The 24,060-nt window shown below is 38.8% G+C and overlaps 1 protein-coding gene across 1 annotated transcript in view; it reads right to left on the bottom strand.

The window, feature by feature from the left end:
• Window positions 1–2,891: 2,891 nt before the first annotated feature.
• The window catches only part of LOC110592875 (RNA N6-adenosine-methyltransferase METTL16), a 40,866-nt gene continuing 19,697 nt past the window's right edge, over window positions 2,892–24,060 (bottom strand). Inside the window, exons 3-6 of the mRNA XM_021704053.2 lie at window positions 12,742–12,941; window positions 7,872–8,012; window positions 5,609–5,724; window positions 2,892–3,042 (exon numbers count right to left, since the gene is read on the bottom strand). Of these exons, the coding sequence (XP_021559728.1) occupies window positions 2,896–3,042; window positions 5,609–5,724; window positions 7,872–8,012; window positions 12,742–12,941 (604 nt within the window). The 3' untranslated portion in view covers window positions 2,892–2,895. The remainder of the gene's footprint in view (window positions 3,043–5,608; window positions 5,725–7,871; window positions 8,013–12,741; window positions 12,942–24,060) is intronic.

The following is a 24,060-nucleotide window of genomic DNA, read 5'->3' as shown; positions in this document are numbered from 1 at the left end:
GTCTTATTTAAAGAAACTGCCATAGCCACTCCAACCTTCAGCCACCACCAGTGAGTGGCCATCAACACCAAGACAAAATTCCCCCACCAGCAGAGAGCTTACAACTCACTGAAAGCTCAGATGAGTCAGCATTTTTTAGCAATGAAGTATTTTTAATAAGGTCTGTACATTATTTAGATATAATGCTACTGCACATTTACTATAGTATAGCTGTATGTGCATATAACCTATGTACCAGGAGACCATTCATTTAACTTGCTTCATATTGCAATATTCACTTCATTGCTGTGGTCTAGAACCAAACCCACAGTATCTCCAAGGTTTGGCTACATGCAGTTTTCACAGCATTCTAAAATTTGAGAGTTGCAGAGTGGTACAAACATTATGTCAACTATAAAAATATGTAGGAGGACACGAACTGATACTATGTACAAATGAAAATCAACATGGAACAAATGTGAAATTGTAAACAATGAGAAATACTCTCAAAAAACATTGTTTTAGTCTCTTTTCAATAAAAATGAGTTAATTTCTTCTCTTCCTTTTATTATCTCTCTCAAACTGCCTGCATCCTAATAGAGCAGACAAGACTGCTGAACCCTATGTTTAAATAAATCATAAATAGACAATGTTTTCCATCTATGATACCAAGTTCAAAATGGTCAACTCTCACGAGATAGGATGGGCTCTAGCAATTTATCCTTCCTAGCAAACATGTACCTTTCATTCAATTTGGGGGCTGCCACTGAGCCAGGTATAGGCAGACTTGGAACATAGTAATCAATTTCTCTCCCCGCTGTGCCTGGGGCGCCTGGGTGGTTCAGTCAGTTAAGTATCTGCCTTCGGCTCAGGTCATGATCCCAGGGTCCTGGGATGGAGCCCTGTGTTGGGATCCCTGCTCAGTGGGGAGCCTGCTTCTCCCTATGCCTGCCACTCCCCACCTCTCTCTCTGACAAATAAATAAAATCTTAAAAAAATAAAAATAATGGTGTTCCTTCAAAACATATTTTTGTAGTTCTGGGGCGCCTGGGTAGCTTGTCGGTTAAGCTTCTGAGTGACTCTTGATATCGGCTCAGGTCATGATCTCAGGGTTGTGAGATCGAGCCCCATATCAGGGCTCCATGCTGGGGATGGAGTCTGCTTAAGATTCTCTCTCCCTCTCCCTCTGCCCTACACCACCTCCTTAAAAAAATAAAAATAAAACACACTTTTGTAGTTCGAATGGGACTTCAGAAATAACAGAAATTTACCAATTAAAAGCCTCCTGAAAACAACCTTCCCCATTTTCCTGGTCGGCTCCAGTCCCTCAAAAGCTGACAGTAGATTCTGAAGCAGCCACATGGCCCTGGTTACCTCTTTTCACAGTTTCAGTGCTTTATTACCTCCTTTAAGCTTATTTTACTTATTCAAACTCTTCTCAATGCTCAGTGTAACTTAAGTCACTTTCTTCTTCATACCCTAATAGGTCTTTGAAGAAATCAATTTAATGAAGAAATTTATTAACCTTTGGCTTCAACGATGTGTAAATCTTGAGAGGCAAACCACCCAATAATCCAGTTGCTTCCCGCAAATGTATAAACTCACATTTAACAAATTAGGATATTCATTGTTTTGGAATTGGCCTTTAAGTAAAATAAGCAGCTTTAAACACATATAAATCCAAAAGAAAAAGAAAAAAGTGTTCCTTATCTGGCAATTTCACTGGGTTTATATACAAAAGAATTGAAAGCAGGGTCTTACGAGATATTTGCACTCCTTTGTTCACAGCAACATTATTCACAATAGCCAAAAGGGGAAAGCAACCCAAATGTCCATCAAAAGATAAATGAATAAACAAAATGTGGTATATACATACAATGGAATATTAATATTATTCAACCTTAAAAAGGAAGGAAATTGTGATATATGCTATAACATGGATGAAAACTGAGGACACACTATGGTAAGTGAAAGAAGCCAGTCACGAAAGGACAAACACTATAAAAAGTCCCTAGAATAATCGAATTCACAGAGACAGAACTGTGTTTGCCAGACGTTGGGGTGAAAGGGAGGAATGAGGGATTGCTGTTTAATGTGTAGAGAGTTTAAGTTTTATAAGAAAGAGTTCTGGAGATTAGCTGCGTAACAATATAAATGTACTTAACACTACTAAACTGTATACTTTAAAATATACAGTTTTATGTTAAAACTATAAATTTCATGTTATGTGTATTTTATCAAAATTTTAAAAAATCTTCCCTATGTCCCAAAACTAAATCCTAGGGTTATAAACCCTTTCACTTTTGAACTACCACATTATCCATCATTTCAACAACACTTGGCAGGGTGAGAAGTCAAGCGAGACAAATAGCACTTTTCGAGTACCTTATGCTGCTTAATGACAGGTGTGTTGTCTGAAATAATTAGCTTTTAAAAAGGAATAGCCTTAACTCTCCTCTGGAACTGGTTAGTGATCTCAGTTTCCCTTCATTAAGTTCTTGACAGTTCAATGTCCTCACATCTGTCATTGTTTGGGAGACTGATTCCAAGAACGTAATTGCATCAAGGACTAGGCAACAAATTTATTCTGGTTCATGGGACAGATCTGAACCCATCTGTTTTCTAATCAAAAGCCATATTTGAATCAGTTTTGTTCCACCACAGCACCATGCCAACGGGAGCAATACAATCATACGGTATTTTCCTCCTTTCTATCCATGTAGTACAAGGAAAACAAATCAATTAAAAGCATAAGAGCATCCTCAGAAACAGGGTCTTTACAGCCTGTGGAATCTGCAATCTTTTCCATCTTCATCTGTTTATTCTTCAGACTACTATGATTACATTTCCTCTAAGTGACATGGCTTCTTTTAGAATTACATGGGGAGAAAATAGTCCTGTGTTGTAATAACTAACTTACCTTAATCTTTTTTTAAGTTGTAAACTGTCATGGATGATCCTTTTAACAAACTCTAATTCACCTCCTTCTGCCATGATTTCTGTGATACCTCCTGTATTTACAGAACTAGGTGGAGGTCTCCGAGGATTTCGAGAGTTTACTCCCTGCACGACAACAACAACATGTGGTGAAAAATTTTTACACCATAAGACCAAGTCTTTGACTGTAACGTAGTTCAAAGTAAGAATGCTTAGATGTGGGGCGCCTGGGTGGCTCAGTTGGTTAAGCGACTGCCTTCGGCTCAGGTCATGATCCTGGAGTCCCTGGATCGAGTCCCGCATCGAGCTCCCTGCTCAGCAGGGAGCCTGCTTCTCCCTCTAACCCTCCCCCCTCTCATGTGCTCTCTCTCTCTCTCATTCTCTCTGTCTCAAATAAATAAATAAAATCTTTAAAAAAAAAAAAAAAAGAATGCTTAGATGTAATTTAGTTTCCAAATATCATGCTAAATCTAGGATTTAAAAATCATACAGCCATTATAATATTACATTTTAAGCAACTGCATTCATGCTAATATTCTTCCCCAGGGTCTTTTTTACCTTCCATCTTTGTGATTTAACATATAAAAACTTTACCTTTTTTATGTAGCCTAATCTGTCACTTTTCTTTATGTTTTTGTCTTGGTATCATGCACAGAAAATATTGCACCCAAAGATTATATATTTACTTATGTTTTCTTCTAGTACTCTTATGATCTCACTTTTTAAATTTAAATATTTAATCCCCTCCTACCTCAAATCATATTAAAAAATTAACTCAAATAAAGCAAAGATCTAAATATAAAAGCTAAAATCATAAAATTTCCAAAGAAAACATAGAAGTAAATCTTCATGACCTTCGATTAGGCAATGGTCTCTTACAGAAATTGTACTCCTTAAAATTTAACTTATAGGCTGCAAAGGACACCAAGAAAGTGAAAATATGAGGTGCCTAGGTCGCTCAGTGGGTTAAGCGTCTGCCTTCGGCCTGGGTCATGATCCCAGGGTCCTGGGATTGAGCCCTGAGTCAGGCTCCCTACTCAGCCAGGAGCCTTCTTCTCCCTCTTCTCCCTCTCCTTCTGACCTGCCCCCCCTCCGACTCCGTGCTTGTGCTCTTGCTCTCATGCTCTCTCTCTCTCAAATAAATAAAATCTTAAAAAAAAGTGAAAAGACAACCCACAGGAGAAAATGTTTGCAAATAATAAATCTAATAAGGAAAAAAAAAATAAATAAATCTAATAAGGGACTTATGTCTAGAATACATAAAGAAGTCTTACAACAATAATAAAAAGAAAAATAATCCAAGTTTTAAATGGGTAAAGGATCTGAACAGTCATTTCTCAAAAGAAAATATACAAATTGCCAATAAGCACATGAAAAGATGTTCAACATAATTAGCCATCAAGGAAATAAACATCAAAACCCAGATGAGATACCACTTCATACCCACTAGGATGGCTATGATCAAGACAACATATAATAAGTGTTGATAAGCATGTGGAGAAACTGGAAAGTGGAACCCTCATACACTGCTGCTGGTGGAATGAAAAATGATGCAGCCACTTTGGAAAACAGTCTGGCAGTTCCTCAAACAACTAAACAGAGTTACCTTTTGACTCAGCAATTCCACTCCTAGGTATATACCAAGGAGAAATGTCTACACAAACGTGTACATGAATGCTCACATTAGCATTATTCGTAATAGCCAAAAAGTAAAGACAACCCAAATGTCCATCAATGAATGAATGGATAAATAAAATGTGGTATTTCCATACAATGGAATATTATTTGGCAATAAAAAGAAATTAAGTACTGATACATGCTACAATATGGATGAAACTTGAAAATGTACTATGTTTAGTGAAAGTCAGTAACAAAAAACCACATATTTTATGATTCCACTTACATGAAATGTCCAAAACAGGCAAATCCATAAAGACAGAAAGTAGATTGGTGGTTACCTAGGACTATAGGAGCTATGGGAAACAGAGTAACTGCTAATGGGGATGCGGGGTAGGGGAGTGATGAAAATGTTCTAAAATGGACTGTGATGATAGCTGTACAACTCTGTGAATATACTAAGAATAATTAAATTCTACCCTTTAAGTGGGTAAATTGTATGGCATGTGAATTACAGCTCAATAAAACGGATATAAAAAGAAATTTAGTTCTGATGCTAGTAACATTCTATTTCTTCATCTGGATGCTGGTTCCACAGGAGTGTTCACTTTGGAAAAGCCAATTTACACTTACGGCATGGGTACTTTTATGTATATATCTTCATATATACATAAAATATACTGCTGCTGGATTTCTCAGATATGTAAGCCAATACACTTCCTTTATTAAGTCAATATGAATTAAGTCCTCAGGTGCTTGATACCAGAAACATCCTGATATAGCTTCCAAATTAAAAGCTGTTGTCTGCTCTTATCTTTGCAAACATCAACAACTTAAATAGTCTATTATCTTTTTTTTAAAGATTTTATTTACTGATTGATCTGAGAGAGCGAGCACAAGCAGGGGGAGCAGCAGAGGGAGAAGGAGAAGCAGGCTCCTCGCTGAGCAGGAAGCCCAACACGGGGCTCGATTCCAGGACCCTGGGATCATGACCTGAGCCGAAAACGACGACGCTTAACCGAATGAGCCACCCAGGTGCCCCTAGCCATTTGTCTTAAATCAGAAGGTACTTTACCTTGGCTTCCAACTGATTGGCAAAAAAGGGAGGGTTGCACATGCAAAAATCATAGATTATCTCAGATTCTTCTTTAAGAGCATCCATCAGGAGTGTCTTCTGTGGTACTTTTACCACTAGGAGAAAAAACAGGAACTGTTAACTACTATTAATGCTGTGGTAGTTTTCAAATAACCACAGATTCTATGACACTAGTTTCTTCAATGGGTGGAGTTTAATTTCCCTCTCCTTGAGTATAGGCTGTACTCAGTGACTCACTTTTATTGAACAGGATGAATATGAAGTGAAAGGATGTCACTTCTGAGGCTAGGTCATAAAAGAAAAATGGCTTCCTCCTTGCCCTATTTCTTGAATTACTTGCACTAAGAGAACCCAGGCTGACACACTGTAAGGTTGCTCAAGTAGCCTAGAGGAGAGATCCACGTGAATGAATCTAGCCTACTACCAATGGCCAAATTATATGAACCATCTTGGGAGCAAATCTCTTATCCCCAGTCAATCCTTCAGATGACTGCAAACTCATCAGACTAAACCAGAACCACCCAAGTAGGCCATGCCCAAATTTCCGGCCCACACAATCTATGAGATAAATATCTGTTTAAAGTTGCTAGATTTTGGAGTAATTTGTAACACAGAAATGGACAATTGAAAAACACATTAACAATGTTAGTATCTCCCCTTATAATGATATGCTTAACACTAGTAAGAAAAGCCTTGTTCTTCCATAAAGAGACATAAATTCTCTTTAATGAAAAAAAGAAAATATGAACAGCTCTTCAAATATACAGTAAGCAGAAAATTAAAAGTAACTGGTCACTAAGGGGACTTGACTATCTGTGGCACAGTTCCATGTACTGAAATAAAAAAGATGGTATACTTTAATCAACAGCAGCATTTCCCTTTTAAAATCCTGGTGACAGGGCACCTGGGTAGCTCAGTCGGTTAAGCATCCAACTCTTGGTTCAGCTCAGGTCATGATCCCAGGGTAGGAAGATCGAGCCCCACATAGGGCTCCCTGCTTGGCAGGGAGTCTGCTTTTCTCCCTCTCCCTCTGCCCCTCCCTCCGCTTGTGCTCTCTCTCTCTAAAATGATAAAAAATAAAATCTTGGTGACTAGGTTACTTCATGTACAGTTGATTTCCATTATTCGTGGTAGTTATGTTTTGTAAAGTCACCATGAACACTGAATTGGAACCAATGGCTCCTAAGAGAAATGTAAGGTTAGGTAACTATGAGCCTCTGGTCAAACATTCTCAACAACTGATCAATATATAATTTTATTTTATGTGTGTTTCTGTTTAAAGACACTTTATTTATTTTTAAAAGACACCTTATTTGACATACACTGCTGATTCATTAATACTGAAATGACGGCCCACAGCACTAGAACTCATGTCTGAATGAAGCTTATCTAACCCATGTATTTTCCCTGTAAGGTTTGTCACATTCTTCTTATGTTGAAGGAACACCTACTAGATACCACTTAAGCAGTATGTTTAGGGGCCATTTTAAACAGCAAAATCACCAAGAAAAAGTACAAAAATGAAAAAAAAAAAAAGTGACATTTAATAGACTATGAAAAGGACACTTGTTTATAGCAGAGAGGTGAAACAAAAAGGCAGAGCATCACCTTGTTCAATTTCAGCTGGGAACATGCGTGTTGGATGACTCAAATTTTTTGCCACTCTGCACATGTCCGTAAATGACCCTAAAAAGTACCTCAACTATTGATTTTGGGGTTAAACATAACCCCAAGCAGGGAAATTCACAAATACAGAATCCACAAATTATGAGGATCAACTATATTTACCATATTTCCTTCTGAGTTAACTCTGATAACAAAGCTGAAAACCCCATTACAATGTACCTTATTTTTTTTCTGTTCTACTTGTTTCATTTATTTTCTTCTTCCAAGATTTTATTTAAATTCAAGTTAGTTAACATATAGTGTAGTATTAGTTTCAGTAGAATTTAGTGATTAATCACTTATATGTAACACCCAGTGCTCATCCTTAATCCCCATCACCCATTTAGCCCATCCCTCACCCACCTCCCCTACAGCAACCCTCAGTTTGTTCTCTATCGTTAAGAGTCTCTTATGGTTTGCCTCCCTCTCTGTTTTATCTTATTTTTCCTTCCACAATATACCATATTTTTTAAAATTACCAAAGTCTGTATATTAAAGCAAAAAATGAGATGTGTTAAATTATAAAAACAGGTTAATAAACAGTGCTTGAAAGGGATATTTATTATGTAGAGCTAACCTTTTATAAGATCAGATAAATTATTCTGTTCCACATTTTTCTTCGCATAGTTGAAGCACATGTCATCTACTTCTGTTGCAAGGAAATACCAGCCATTTAAGGTTGTTCCAAGTAAAGGATAGATGCAGGATGCCCCAGTACCTAGTAAAACGAAAACTCAAAACATGTTGCACACACCAGAGGGAGAGGTGAGAATAACAAGCCAAAACACCATTCCTCTCTTCTTAGAATTCTTGTAACCTTAACAGTTTAAATCCTAAGCTGGTACCCGATTACATACATACTGTAGCTGCTGGGTTCTCTAGTCATTTCAGGTATGTCAGTCTTACCTCATAATTGGATTCAAATTTCTTAGAGGACTGCATCCTCTTCTTTTGTGTGTTGTATGTAAAATGAAGTGTGCTACCAGGCTGGTGATCAAGGACTACGGGACTGATTGAAAATTATCAAAACATGTTAATTTACTTTAATCTCACACAAAACTCGATTTTCTTAAATGAAATCAAAGCTTAAAATAGATCAATGTATATCCCGTTCCCCAAAAGCAGAAAAAAATACATAGGATATAAAATTTTTAAGATTATTTAAATGACCAATTCCTCACATATCTGTAAGTTGTTACTTCAAGGAAATCAAAGTTAAAACCAAAAAAAAACTAAAAACAACAACCACAACAAAAAACAACTAAAGAGAGATTTCATTTCTTAGATGTGATGACATGGAAAGATATCTGATCCAGATCCAAAACATCAATCACTGGCTTGCCCCACCATGGTTTCAAGGGAGCTATTTGAAGGCAAATGTTCCAGGCAAAAATCTCTTTTTTTTTTTTAGATTTTCTTTATTTATTTAACAGAGAGAGAGAGAGAGATCACAAGTAGGCACACAGGCAGGCAGAGGGAGAGGGAGAAGCAGGCTCCCTGCTGAGCACAGAACCCGATGTGGGGCTCGACCCCAGGACCCTGGGATCATGACCTGAGCCGAAGGCAGATGCTTAACGATCTGAGCCACCCAGGCGTCCCCAGGCAAAAATCATTCTTTGACAACTAGGGTTTGGTCCTAAACTTGTATCCCCCAACCATGGACTGGACTATATACTAACCACAAATACTGCTTTTATGACCACTGACTAATCTTGGCCAATAAGATCCAAAGCACACATTCAAGAGAAGGAAAGCCAGTGATTCTCCTGAAGGCCTATGGTGGTCAGCACCTACCAGCCACTCCAGGCCTGCTCTCCCCTGACCACATCTTGGTGCCAGTCTAGTCTTCTAAGGATTTGGCAAGAAGAGATGAAGGCTGGAGATACTCTTCACCCAGAGGAAACCCAGGGTCATCGTACTGCTTCTCCATTAAGTATTCTGAACAGGCTGATAAAAGACAGGACAATAGGGGTGCCTGGGTGGCTCAGTTGCTTAAGCGTCTGCCTTCGGCTCAGGTCACGATCCCAGGGGTTCTGGGATCGAGTCCCGCATCGGGCTCCTTGCTCAGCAGCTGCTTCTCCCTCTGCCTGCCGCTCCCCCTGCTTCTGCTCACTCACTCTCTCTCTCTGACAAATAAAATCTTAAAAAAAAAAAATCTCTAACAAAAAAAAAGACAGTACAATAACTAACAGCCCTTTGACAGTCACCGTGATTGCTATACTTCCTATCATGTTTACTTATATCATCCTGGCCCTGAGGCTACTGGGCAAACACCTCCTTGGGGATGTATGAGGTAGTAAAGGAACGGGTGGTAAAGGGAACTCAAGCTCCTCTCAGAGGCCACAATAATTTAGTCCCTGCTAGCCATTCTGGTAAGCCAGGGTCATTAAGAGTAAGGAAGAAGCTCTGTAGGAAAAAATACCTGGACCAGATGCCAAGCCTTGATTCTCACACAACTGCCTTTCTTTTCATACTTCAACTCATTTAAAAGCAAACAGCAAAAAAGAAAAAGTACTTTTCTTCAACTGCCCAAAGATCAGGTACCTCCAGGGTAATAAATACAGGTAAAGGATCTGTCCTCTGCCAAAAAAATCAACTTTCTCAATTCTTAAGACCAAAAAGACTTGAATTCTAACACCCTCAGAAAGCTGAATGACATTTTAAAATGGGTAATAATCCTTGTAATGATAAATAAAAATGGAAAGTGTATAATCATAGAATTAGAGCAAACTGATGGAATCTGGGGGAAGAATTTATATAAAATCCTAATTAGAATGAATGTGATTTCAGCAAGAGTGCCCCTTGTGAAGAGCTAAAATCCATTAACCTCCTATATCCCCAAGTGTTACTTTAGACAGTTTGGGGCATAATTAAAATAAATTAGTACCAAGTAGGCTCTTATGCTTTTTAAGCTTTCTATACCCATCAGCCAATCTGCCATTAACATAAAAGGGAAGAGCTTTCACTAAACCCCTCATTTTTACATAGTGCTTAGCTCATATGGGGCGTTCAGAAACTGAATGTTGAAGAATGATGTATTTAGGGGCGCCTGGGTGGCTCAGTCAGTTGAGCGTCTACCTTCAGCTCAGGTCATGATTTCCAGATCCTGGGACTGAGCCCCACATCAGGATCCCTGCTCAATGGCAAGTCTGCTTCTCCCTCTCCCTCTGTGATCTCTCTTGCTCTCATTCTCTAATAAATAATAGTATTTTTTACTTTATTTTTTCATTTAAAGATTTTTATTTATTTATTTGACAGAGAGAGACACAGCGAGAGAGGGAACATAATCAGGGAAGTGGGAGAGGGAGAAGCAGGCTTCCCACAGAGCAAGGAGCCCAATGCGGGGCTCAGTGACCTGAGCCAAAGGCAGACGCTTAACGACTGAGCCACCCAAGTGCCCCAATAAATGTATTTTTTTTAAAAAAAAGAATGATGTATTTATCCATGAACATTCAACAAATTATTTATTGGACACCTACTATGTGCCAGAAACTGTGCTGCGCCTTGGGATATTATAGTAAGCACAAAATAACAGGCTCTGCACTTGGTAATCTAGTGGTCGAGAAAGACATTAATCAGACAAGTGAATGTGTGGTTAAAAATAAATCAAATACCGGGTGCCTGGGTGGCTCAGTTGGTTAAGCGACTGCCTTCGGCTCAGGTCATGATCCTGGAGTCCCGGGATCGAGTCCCGCATCGGGCTCCCTGCTCGGCAGGGAGTCTGCTTCTCCCTCTGACCCTCCTCCCTCTCATGTGTTCTCTCTCTCTCATTCTCTCTCTCTCTCTCAAATAAATAAATAAAATCTTTTTAAAAAATAAATAAATAAATAAATCAAATACCATAAAGGAAGAAACATGGTTTTCTAAACCTCATAATCAAGGAAATTGTCTTCTGCTAGAAGGTCAGAGAAGGCTTTCTTGAGAAAATAAGGCTTGAGTTGACAACTACAGGATAAATGAGATTAACAAGGTAACGGTGGGGACGTTACAGGCAGAGGGAACAACAGTACAAAGGCCTAAAATCATGGTGCCTTACTTATTAGAAGATCTAAAGACCACAAGTGTAAAAAACAAGGAAGCACACTGGATGAGCCTTAGAGAGGCCCAAAGAAGAGGGCAGGGAACAGACAATGGACATGCTAACAGACCAAGCTAGGGTACTGGGTGTTTATCACAGAAGCAACAGGAAGTCATTAAAGTGATAAACATGTGACCAGGTATGGATTTATACATAGTTTCTGAAAAATGAAATGGAGAGGCAACAGAGTAGATGAGAAGAGTAGTTAAAAAGTAATTCTGGGGATGCCTGGGTGGCTCAGTCGGTTAAGCATCTGCCTTCAACTCAGGTCATGATCCCGGGGTGCTGGAATTGAGTCCCGTGTTGGGCTCCTTGCTCAGTGGGGAGCCAGCTTCTCCCTCTGCCTGCACGCACGCGCGCTCTCTCTCTCTGACAAATAAATAAAATCTTAAAAAACAAAAAAGTAATTCTTCAGACCATGAGAGATGACAGTGATTTGGACTAAGATGGTGACACTGGAGATGGAGAGAAGTAGATGATTTAAGAAATATACTTTTTAAAAGATGTATTTATTTATTTATTTGTCAGAGAAAGAGACAGACAGACAGAAGGCACAAGCGGGGGAGCAGCAGGCAGAGGGAGAAGCAGATTCCCCACTGAGCAAAGAGCAGGACTTGATCCCAGGACCCTGGGATCATGACCTGAGCTAAAAGCAGACACTTAACCAACTGAGCCACCCAGGCGTCCCAAAAAATATTTAAGAGACAAAGCCAGCAGGGCACGTATTGAATGGAGCATTGGGTGTTATACGCAAAAGATGAATCATGGAACACTACATCAAAAACTAACGATGTAATGTATGGTGATTAACATAACATAATAAAATAAAATTAAAAAAAAAACAGGAAATGATGATAGACAGTCTTGGTGAGAATGGGGAGATGTATCAAGGAATATCAAGGATGACAGGGTGGACTATGGTAGATTCACTGAAATAAGGAATGAAGAAAGTGGACCAAGATCAGAAAGAAAAGAATATGAGCATGGTCTTGGACATGGCAAAGTCTGAGATGTTCTTGAGATACCCATATTTCTGACATTTGGGACTAGAGCTCAAGATCTGAGTAGGCAGAATACATAAATTTGTGGGTTATTTGTATGGAGGTGGAAAATAGTCATAGATGTGGATGAAACTGCCTAGAGTTAGGATGCTGAATAAGAAAGGGCTAAAGACGGGGCATCTGGGTGGCTCAGTCAATTAGGCATCTACCAGGGTCCTGGGATCGAGACCTGCATCCGGCTCCCTGCTCAGCAAGGAGTCTGCTTCTCCCTCTACCCCTCCCCCTTGCTCATGCTCTCTCTCTCTCTCAAAAATAAGTAAATAAAATCTTAAAAAAAAAAGAGAGAGAGAATTTAAAACCATATATACCTATGTCAATTCCTCTTCGGAGAGTATTTTTGTCAGAGTCCTGATGGCCAATCAGATCTTCCACCCAATGAATGTAGTTGAGTCTCAAGGGAACTGTAGGAATCAGTCTTTCCAACGGAATATCAATAGACAGGCCAAAATCTTCCTTTAGAAGAGTACAGGTCAGAGCTCTGACTGCTTCCGGGTCTTTAAAATTAAGACTGAGGAATGGAGAAAAAGAAAGAAAACTGATTAGTAAGATTCGTGGTGCTATACAAGTTCTATGGCGGCCAGACAGTACCAAACACCCATCTGAAGTCTCTAGGAGACCACACATAAAGAGCTATGTAGGGCATTCAGCAAACACATATGGGTGCTTAACACAGTCACAGTATATGAAAGGCAGTATAAATTTCCACTGAAAACACTGCATTTTCATACAAGGAACATTGAGGACGGGAGTGCCTCTGTTCCAATTCCTGCCCGACTGTCTCCTTACTTAGTTATGTGACTTTGGACAAGTTATTTAACCTCCATGACACTGTTTCCTCAGCTGTAAAATGGGGATAATAATACCTATATCATAGTGTTGCTGTGAGATAATCTGAGAAAAGTTAGCATAATGCCCAGTACGTAGTAACTATTATACAAACAATGGCTATTTTTATTATTATCGTTAACATCATTTGACTTTAGCACTTTTTAAAATCATATTTAAAAGTGGAAAGAAAGCAGTATAAAATGCTTAATAATGAAAACAAGGTAAGATACTTAAATATTATAGATAACAATTTTAAAAGGTAACTATTTTTAGCAGCTTTACTGAGGTATAATTTACATAAAATTTGTAAGTATACAATTCAAGTTTTTATTACATTAAGAGTTGGGCAACCATTACAATCCAGTTTTAGAACACTTCCATCACCCCAAAAAAGATACCTCATGCCCATTTGCAAGCCATTCCTTATTTCCACTGTCAGCTCTAGGCAACCACTAATGTACTTTCTGTCTCCACAAATTTGCTTCTTGTGGACATTTCAACTAAATAAAATCATACAATATGTGGCCTTTATGTCTTGATTCTTTTACTTACCACAACCTTTGTGAGGTTCACCCATAGTGTAGCATGTATCAGTACTTCATTCCTTTACATGACCAAATAACATTCTATTATAGGAATAACCTCATTAGTGGTTTGTTTATCCACTCACCACTTAATGAACATTTGGATTCTTTCACTTTTTGGCTCTCATGAACAATGGTGCTTTAAATATTCTCATGCAAGTCTTCGTATGATATTACCCATATATGATATTTACATTTAACTTTTTAAGAAACTTGTGCCAATATGATTATTTTAATGTTAAAATGTTCCTAAAGTGGAAACCTTAAAACAAAACTGAAGATCTTATTTATAAATGGGGCAATGAAAAGAGAACAGAAAGCCAGTAGACGGAACTGAAACTAAGAAAGGAGCTTTGAGGGGCACCTGGGTGGCTCAGTCGTTAAGCGTTTGCCTCTGGCTCAGGTCATGATCCCAGGGGTCCTGGGATCGAGCCCCGCGCATCAGGCTCCCTGCTCGGCGGGAAGCCTGCTTCTCCCTCTCCCACTCCCCCTGCTTGTGTTCCCTCTCTTGCTGTATCTCTCTCTGTTAAATAAATAAATAAAATCTTTAAAAAAAAAAAAAAAAAAGGAGCTTTGAAACTGCTCTAAATTCTGGCCTAAAGTTGTATGTTCCCATTTTAGCCATCAATTGACCAATCATTCTGAAAAACTCAATGCTCAGATGGAAGCAAGAACGCTTTATCCACCTGGCTACCATGGAAACTTCAGGGAGATACCATGGACCCAAGCTCCACCATCACCCACAGCAAAAATATTCTTGAGTATGGGAGTTCAGAAATCTGGACTCTAATCTGGAGTCTGCTATCAACTAGCCATGGACTGAAGGTCACTTCAATTCTTAGGTCTCAGTTTCTCCATCTATAAAACTAAGGAATTAGAGGGCGCCTGGGTGGCTCAGTCGGTTAAGCGTCTGCCTTCGGCTCAGGTCATGATCCCAGGGTCCTGGGATCGAGCCCCACATCGGGCTCCCTGCTTGGCGGGAAGCCTGCTTCTCCCTCTCCCACTCCCCCTGCTTGTGTTCCCTCTCTTGCTGTATCTCTCTCTGTTAAATAAATAAATAAAATCTTTAAAAAAAAAAAAAAAAAAACTAAGGAATTAGACATAATAAAAATCCAAACATCCCTCCAGGTAAAATTTTAAGGGTTTATGATGCATACTATGAATTAGTAAAATGGTATTCACTTAAATATTTGTAGAGCAAATTATAGAGACGTGGAACAATCAATAGTTACTGAAGACATAGGATAACCAAACACCAGTAAACATTTCCATTATCCTCCAGTCTGATACCTAACAAATTCTTTATTCTTCTGCTTTATGACAGTAAGCATTTAATAACACTATTAAACATATATTAAGGAATATACAATCAATGGTTGTAGATGACATGATCTACTCTTTATTTTTTTAAGGCGGGGTGCAAAGGGAGAAAGAATCTTAAGCAGGCTACACTCCCAGCATGGAGCCAACACAGGGCTCAATCTCACAAACCTGAGAGACATGATCTACCCTTTAAAAAAACTGTTCAGAAAAACACAACTTTAATAAGTAAAAGAATTTGCAAAGAGTGATGATGAGCATGATTAGATTTCAGGAATACATACAAAATTTGTTATCTATACAAAAACTGCACTCTATACTTGAATATATGGTTTCTTATGACCTTTAAGAATGCTTCAGGGTTGGGCACCTGGGTGGCTCAGTCGGTTAAGCATCCGAATCTTGATTTTGGTTCAGGTCATGTTCCCAGGGTCCTGGGATCGAGCCCCACATCGGGCTCCCTGCTCAGCAGGGAGTCTGCTTCTCCCTCTCCCTTTGACCTCCCCCGCCCCCAGCTCGTGCTCATTCTCACTCTCTCTCAAATAAATAAAATCTTAAAAACAAACAAACAAAAAAAACAAGAATGTTTCAGGGTACTAGTTTGTAGCAAAAAAATAAAAGATATTAAGAACAAAGCTTTCACTGGGAGCGTAAATTGGTGCAGCCACTATGGAAAACAGTATGGTGGTTCCTCAAAAAATTAAAAACAGAACTACTGAGAGAGAGAGAGAGACAAACTAAGAAACAGACTCTTAACTATAGAGAATTGATGGTTACCATCAGAGGTCTGAAATAGGTGATAGGGATTAAGGAATGAACATGCTGTGATGAGTACTGAATAATGTATAGAACTGTTGAATCGCTATTATTGTATACCTGGAAACTAATATAAAACTGTAATATAAACTATACTGGAATTAAAAAAAAATAGAACTACCATATGGGCCAGCAATTCCACTTCTGAGTATCCAAAGAAAATGAAAACACTAACTCAAAAAGATATATGCAGGTCGCCTGGGTGGCTCAGTCGGTTAAGCGACTGCCTTCGGCTCAGGTCATGATCCTGGAGTCCCTGGATCGAGTCCCGCATCGGGCCCCCTGCTCAGCAGGGAGTCTGCTTCTCCCTCTGACCCTCCCCCCTCTCATGTGCTCTCTCTCTCTCATTCTCTCTCTGTCAAATAATAAATAAAATCTTAAAAAAAAAAAAAAGATATATGCACCCCTATGTTCACTGCAGCATTATTTACAATAGTTAAGACATGTAAACAACCTACATGTCCATCAGTGAATAAATGGATTAAAAAATGTGAAACCACACACACACACACACACACACACAGAGGAATACTATTCAGCCATAAATATGAGTGAAATCTTGCCATCTGCAACAACAATGGTGGACCGTGGCATCGTGCCAAGTAAAATGGATCAGAGAAGGGCAAATACCGTATGATCTCACTTAAATGCAGAATCTAAAATGAAAAACAAAAAACACCTCATAGGGGTGCTTGGCAGGTTTATTCGGTAGAGCATGCAATTCCTGATCTTAGGGTTGAGCCCAAGCCCCACACTGTGGGTAGAGTTTACTTAAAAAACAAACAAACAAAAAACCGTCATAGACAGGAAACAGATTGGTGGTGGCCAGAGGCAGGGGGTGGGTGAAATGGCGAAGGGGGTCAAAAGGTATAGATTTCCACTTATAAAATAAATAAGTCATGGAGATGTAATGCACAACATGGTGGCTATAGTAAATACTATATTGCAAATTTGAAAGTTGCTAAGAGAATCTTAAAAGTTCTCATCACAAGAAAAATTCTGTGACTATATGATGACAGATATACTTATTGTGATCATTTTTAATATATACAAATATTGAATCATCAGGTTACATACCTAAAACTGATATATGTCAGTTAGACCTCAGTTTTAAAAAATAAAATTTTAATATAATCTATAGCAAACAGAAAGAAGATGGCTATTGTGGAATCTCAAGAAATATAATCAGAACCCAGAAGCAATGAGCATACCTAGTGTTCCAGATCTTGGTTTCCAAATACCACTCCCATTAAAAGGAATCAGAGGTCCTTAGTTGAATGGCTATTCCAGATTTGAAGTAGGAGAAAGTTTAAGATGAACCTGGAACACTTTGTTATATCAGAAAACAGGACATGCTCAAAGATGAGGAAAGTCAAAAGGACATGGGCCAGTCAATGAGGCTCCCACTGACCAAATCTGGCACAATTTGAATGAAGAATGCTATCAAGGGATTATAACCCACAGAATAAAAGAAAGATACATGAGTCCATACTTAAATAAATGGGGGAGAAAACACAGCTCTTATTTACAGTGGGATGATAACTAACAAATGTAGAAGAAATGAAGGAGCTAGAAAATTACACTTGGCAATCACCATGCTCCTGTTTTAATTAAGAATCATCAATGGATGCTAAAAACAGTAGATAAAAGTTCACTGAGAAACAGTATTTACAAGGTCTCAAAGTACTTCCCCACAAATTAACAATTACAAAGGAGAAAATTGTAACTCTATAATGAAGAAATCTGATGAATACCACCTTAAACAAGCGATCAAAGTTAACACCACTTAATTATGGGACAAACTGACATCATATGCTTCAATAAAACATCAAGAAGGACAAAACAGGGGCACCTGGGTAGCTCAGGTGGTTAAGCGTGTGGCTCAGTCAGTTGAGCGTGTGCCTTCTGCTCAGGTCATGATCCCAGTGTCCTGGGATCAAGCCCCACATTAGGCTCCCTGCTTAGTGGGGAGCCTGCTTCTCCCTCTGCCTACCACTCCCCCTGCTTGTGCTCTCTCTCTCAATGACAAATAAATAAATAAATAAAATCTTAAAAAAAAAAAAAAAGCATGCAAAATGAAGTGGAATTCAGGAATGAGATAGTGGTGATAACAGCACAATACTGTCCACATACTAAAAACCACTGATTTAAAAAAATAAAAACCACTGATTTATACAATTTAAAAAGGTGAATTTTACAGTATGTGAACTATATCAAAATAAATGAAATGAATATGAAGTTAAAAATCAGAGAAAAAAATAACTGGGGCACCTGGATGGCTCAGTCAGTTAAGCATCCCAACTCCTGGTTTCAGCTCAGGTCATGATCTCAGGGTCGTGGGATCAAGCCCTGCCTCCAGAGCCCTGCCTCGGTGGGGAGTCTGCTTGTCCCTTTCCCTCCACCTCTGCCACTGCCTGCCAACTCCCCCAGCTGCTCGTGCTCTCTCTCTCTCTCAAATAAATAAATCTTAAAAAAACAAAAAAACAAGCTAGAGAAAAAATAATAAATATGGGAGAGGCAGATAATGGAGACCCCTCATACACATAATTGGTGTTCCTGAATAAGAGAACCAAAGAAGGTGAACAAAGAAATTATTCAAGATAATCCCCTCTCCTCAAAAGATTAACTGAGCCCTTAGAAGAAAAACCAATTCAGAATTAGCAATACCAACACATATACCAGAAAAGTTACTAGACTTTAAGGATTAAGAGAAAAAAACTACATATCTAGGAAAAAAGTTAAACCACCTATTGGGGGAAGAAGGGCAGCAAGGCAAAAAAGACTGGCTTCAGGGGGCGTGTGGCTCAGTTGGCAGAGCAAGCGACTCCCCTTGATCTCGGGGTTGTAAATTCAAGCTCCACACTGGGCATAGAGATTACTTAAAAATCTTAAACAAACAGAAAAGACTGGCTTCAGACTTCCACAGCACTATTCAGTAGCAGAAAAGAAAAGGACACAGACTACAAAGCCCTTAGGGGGGAAAAATGTCACTCAACAATTTTATACTTAGCAAAATTGTACTTCAAGTATGACAACACATAAACAATTTTATACTTAGCAAAATTGTACTTCAAATATGACATTTTTTGAGCATACAAGAACTCAAGGAACATAGCTTCCATGATCCCTCTGTGGAAAAAAACAATCCTAATGGAAAAGTTCAACCAACCAAGGGACAAAGAAAGAAACTAGGGCATTGGCACCTGGGTGGCTCAGTCGGTTAAGCAGCTGCCTTCGGCTCAGGTCATGATCTCAGGGTCCTGGGACTGAGCCCCGCGTCAGGCTCTCTGCTTAGCAGAGAGCCTGCTTCTCCCTCTCCCTCTGCCTGCCACTCTGCCTATCTGTGCTCTCTATCTCTCTGTCAAATAAATAAATAAAATCTTAAAAAAAAAAAAAAGAAATTGGGGCAATAGACTAGCAGTGCACTATTTTAACCAGAGAACTAAGATTAAAACATCTGTGGCTACACAACAGAATGTAAATGTTTGTAAACCATAATAATGTATACATAATTAAAATTAAGGAGGGGAGATGGAAAAGAAAGAGGTATTTAAGTACATTATTTCCTCAACATGGGTCAAAAGATTTCGTGCAAAGCTGATAATGGCAGAGACAGAAGTACACATTTAAGAATATAAAAAAGAATATAAACACTAAAAAATTAAGAGAAATAATATAATCGAATAAAATCAGGTGGTGATGAAAACCAGATCACACAGTGTAAAGAAAGAAAAAAGAAGCAATCAAAACAAAGCACATTGTAAAATAAATGTGAATGGTAAACTCTACTATATAAGACTCTCAGATTAGATTATAAAGACAAAACCACTAATCTATACTGTAAACAAAAACTATGTCAAAACACAGGGATCCAAAGATTGAAAATAAAAGTTTAAGCAAAAGTATACCAGCCAACTGTAAGGAAAAGAGAAACCGGCAGGCATTACCTTTCACTAGATAACCATCAATTTTGAGGGGGGATAAAAAGTACTCAATGAGATGAAGAAGCAACTGTGAGGGAACAGTCAGAAATACAAAATGCCAGAGCAAAATCCAGAGAATAGTAATTTCTTCCTTTTTGTTTTTGTTTTTTAAAGTAAACTTTACCCCAACCTGGGGCTCAACTCATGACCCCAAGATCAAGAATCACATGCTCTAGCAACTGAGCTAGCGAGGCACCCTGGGGAGGACAGTAATTTCAAAAGTGATAACCCCTTTACATTTAGGTGGGGATTGGTGAGCTCTTAAAAGACCAGTTTCTACAAAACAGTGCAAGTAGAAGTTTACTGTATCAATATATGCTAGCAATAAAAAGACTCATTAAAAATATATTAAGCCTATTTAAAGGGAAATTAAGTCTATTCCTAGACATCTAAGTAGTTATATATTAATTTTGTCATTTGTGGGGGCTGATAAAAAAGAATCAGTCCATGGCAAAGCAACCATGAACACATTTCTGCTTCACTCAATCGCACAGCAATTGCCTCACTCAATTTTCAAAAAAAAAAAAGATTTGTATTACCTTTGGATTTCTTCCTCAATTAAAAGCAGTACAATCTCAGATTCAACAAGATAAATGATGTAGCAAAAATAAAAGGGGGGGGAGGTATTAAATCTATAAAAACTTTACTTTTAATTCTAATAAGAATGTTACATTTTACTCCTGTGAAATCTGTCACGTATGTGAAAAAGATGTGACAACTCTATTTCCTTCAATGACAGAGAAATAAAAATCAAATTTTTACATATGGAAAGTTTACATCTGAGTACCACAATAAGGCATTCAAATGAATTCACATCCTTTATTCTATAACAGTAGCCTAATCTATTTAGCTTCACTGCTAAACACACAAGTTATGTCCCAATAAAGTGTCTATGTCCAAAGCCTTAAAATCCGAAATGTAAAAATTCACAATTTTTCTATCAAAGAAACTTAACAGCCTAGATACCTTATAAAATAAGCTTGAACAGGGTAACAGCAACAGCAGGACACCTGACATGACATAATTACTATCCCATAACTTCTGAATGTTACTTTGCATTGGCATTTTGAATAAAATTATGAAAGTCAGGGACTGCAAACTCAAATATTTACATGGTGTTACTCAAAATGCCAGTCCCTAACAAGACACAGAGCTTGTGCTAGCCTGTACATCAGCACACTGAAGAAAGGCATTCAACCAAAGAAATGTCTGTTGAACTTAAACATGCAGCACAGGCCCTTATCTCTGTAGACAGTAACAAATAGTTTGTGGACGAGCCACTAGTTCAATAACCACACTTTTAGTAGCATTATGCCCGATGACACAAATGGCCATTTCAAAGAGTATGATCACCACTCAGTTCCAGGTAGTTAATGTCAACTGAGTTTACCAGCCATTTTGCCAGATCTCTAAAATTTTCAAAGGAAACCAACAAACCATAATTTTATATGAAATTTCCCTGATTCTTAAAATCTATGTGGGCAATAAACAACTGCAAGCCTTACACAATTCACAGGCTGACAGGCTGTAATCTATATTGTAAACAGTGGAATTCTAAAAAAAAAAAAAAAAGCTGGGGTACTTGGCTCCCCTATGCTTTTAAAGATGAAGTATAAAAATGTTTCAATCCCAGGGTGCCTGGCTGACTTAATCTCAGGGTTGTGAGTTTGAGTCCCACGTTGGGTGTAGAGATTACTTTACTTTGTTCAACTGAGTTATACAGAATAGAATTTTTAAGAAGTTGTGACAGTGGGCATTTATTCCTTTATTCATTCGACAGACATTTATCAACTATGTGCTAGGCATTGTGCAAAGTGCTAGAGATACTGCAGTATGCAAATACAGACATGATCTCTCCCTTCATGACAGTGACAGTCTGGTAGAGGTTAGGTATTCATCCAAGAATCACTCAAATACATGTAAAAATTGTCACTGTGATCAATGCCGTAAAAGATAGGTACAAGGTGCTGTGAAATCTACATAATTAGTGCAACTACCTTAGAAAAATCAGAGAAGGTAACTGAGCTAATAACTGAGAGCAGAATAAAAATTAAGAAAGAAAGAACTGGGGGAAGGGAACACCGCATTAACATGGGTTAAGAGGCTGGATAAAGGTGGTGGTAGCAAAGCTAGGGGAAAGTGAAAAGAATTAAGAAACATTCAGGAAGGAAAACTTACAAGATTTGCTCATGGACTTGTATGTGAGAAAGGATTTATACATAGATGTCCCCTAGGGTTCTGGCTCGTTCAACAGAACAGACCTTGCCATTCACTAAAATTGGGAACTCTGACAGAAAACCATTTTTTAGGATAAATATCATAAATCTGAGCTGAATCTGAGACATCCAAGTGGAGAGATACTGAGGAAGCAGTGACCTCTAGGTATAGAGCCCAGAAAACTGGTCTGGGGAAAACAAATGTATAAGTGATTTGCAAACAAACAAGTCAGGTCCTGAAGGGATGAGAATGCTTAAGGGGAAAATACAAAATTAGAAGAAAAGAGAGCTCTGCACTAAGCCTTGAAGACTCCTTGAATGCCTGTATATACAATCATTACAAAGGAAACTACACAAGGACAGAAAGGGTAGAATAAAGTGTGGTGCCAAGGAAGCTGAGGGAAGAGAGTGTCCATGAAGAAGTGTCAGCAAAGTAACGTACTTCTCAAAAGTCAACTGAAAACCAAAATTGCATTTAGTGACACAAGACCACTGGAGACCTTTTTCAAGAGCTGCTTTGGTAGTGGTGGAATTAGAAACCACCCTGGAATGAGCTGAAGATTAAGTATGGTGTGGAAAAATGAAGACAGTAAAAATAAACAATTCTTCAAGAAGTTGTTATGCAAGAGAGAAGTGAGATGGGGCAGTGTGAGTGGTAGTGCTGATGGGGAGATTTTATTAGTATTTTTTTTAAGACTTTATTTACTTGACAGAGAGAGAACACAAGCAGGGGGAGCGGCAGAGGGAGAGGGAGAAGCAGGCTCCCCACTGAGAAGGGAGCCCGATGCGGGGCTCGATCCCAGGACCCCGGGATCATGACCTGAGCTGAAGGCAGACCCCTATTAGTAATTTTTAATTGAAGACAAAAATGTTTAAAGTCAATGGGAAGTCACAAAGACCACCTATTATGATTCTATTTATACGAAATGTCCAAAACATGCAAATATATAGAGAAAGTAAGCAGATCAGTGGTTGCCAGGGGCTAAAGAGAGAGAGGAAGGATTTGGGAGTGACTGCTGAATAGGTTTCTTTCGGGGGTGACGAAAATGTTCTGGAATTAGTGGTGATGCTTGCACAACCCTGTGACATATTAAGAACAACTGAATTGTACACTTTAAAGTGATGATTTTAGGGCCGCTTGGGTGGCGTAGTTGGTTGAGCATCTGACTCTCGGTTTCAGCTCGGGTTGTGATATCACGGTTGTGGGATCGAGCCCCACATGGGGCTCTGCACCAAGTGCAGAGTCTCCTTGGGTTTCTCTCTCCCTCTGCCCCTCCCAGCTCTGGGCACGCATTTTCTCTTTCTCTCTCTCAAATAAATCCTTAAAAAATAAATAAAATGGGGCGCCTGGGTGGCTCAGATGGTTAAGCGTCTGCCTTCAGCTCAGGTCATGATCCCAGGGTCCTGGGATCGAGTCCCGCATAGGGCTCCCTGCTCGGCAGGGGCCTGCTTCTCCCTCTCCCTCTCTTATGAATAAATAAATAAAATCTTTATAAATAAATAAATAAAATGATTTTATAGTACGTGAATTATATCTCAAATTTCGAAAAAGTCAAGGAGAAGAAGCCAGTTGATGGAGAGAGATTAAATAATTAGGAGAAGGAAAATTAGACAAAGGTTCCTGAGATGAGGGGAGAGTATGGGATCCACATGACAGATCTGATTAGAATATAGTAATAATAGTAACAGTGAGAATTATGGATAATAATTTGTTGAATAAAACCAAAAGCAGACCCATGGTCTTTTGTTGTGTTTTCCACCAACTCATACTAAACCATGACTGATTTTTGGGGGGGGGGGGGGGGAGGGAAAGAGGAGAGAAGTGGGCAGGGAGAGAGAGAAAGATTTTTAAGCAGGCTCCACGCCCAGAGTGGATCCCA

Source organism: Neomonachus schauinslandi, chromosome 15, assembly GCF_002201575.2.
Source record: "Neomonachus schauinslandi chromosome 15, ASM220157v2, whole genome shotgun sequence".
Classification (NCBI taxonomy): Eukaryota; Metazoa; Chordata; class Mammalia; order Carnivora; family Phocidae; genus Neomonachus; species Neomonachus schauinslandi.
The sequence above is the reverse complement of the archived record's forward strand: the minus strand, read 5'-3'. Positions and strand labels throughout refer to the sequence as shown.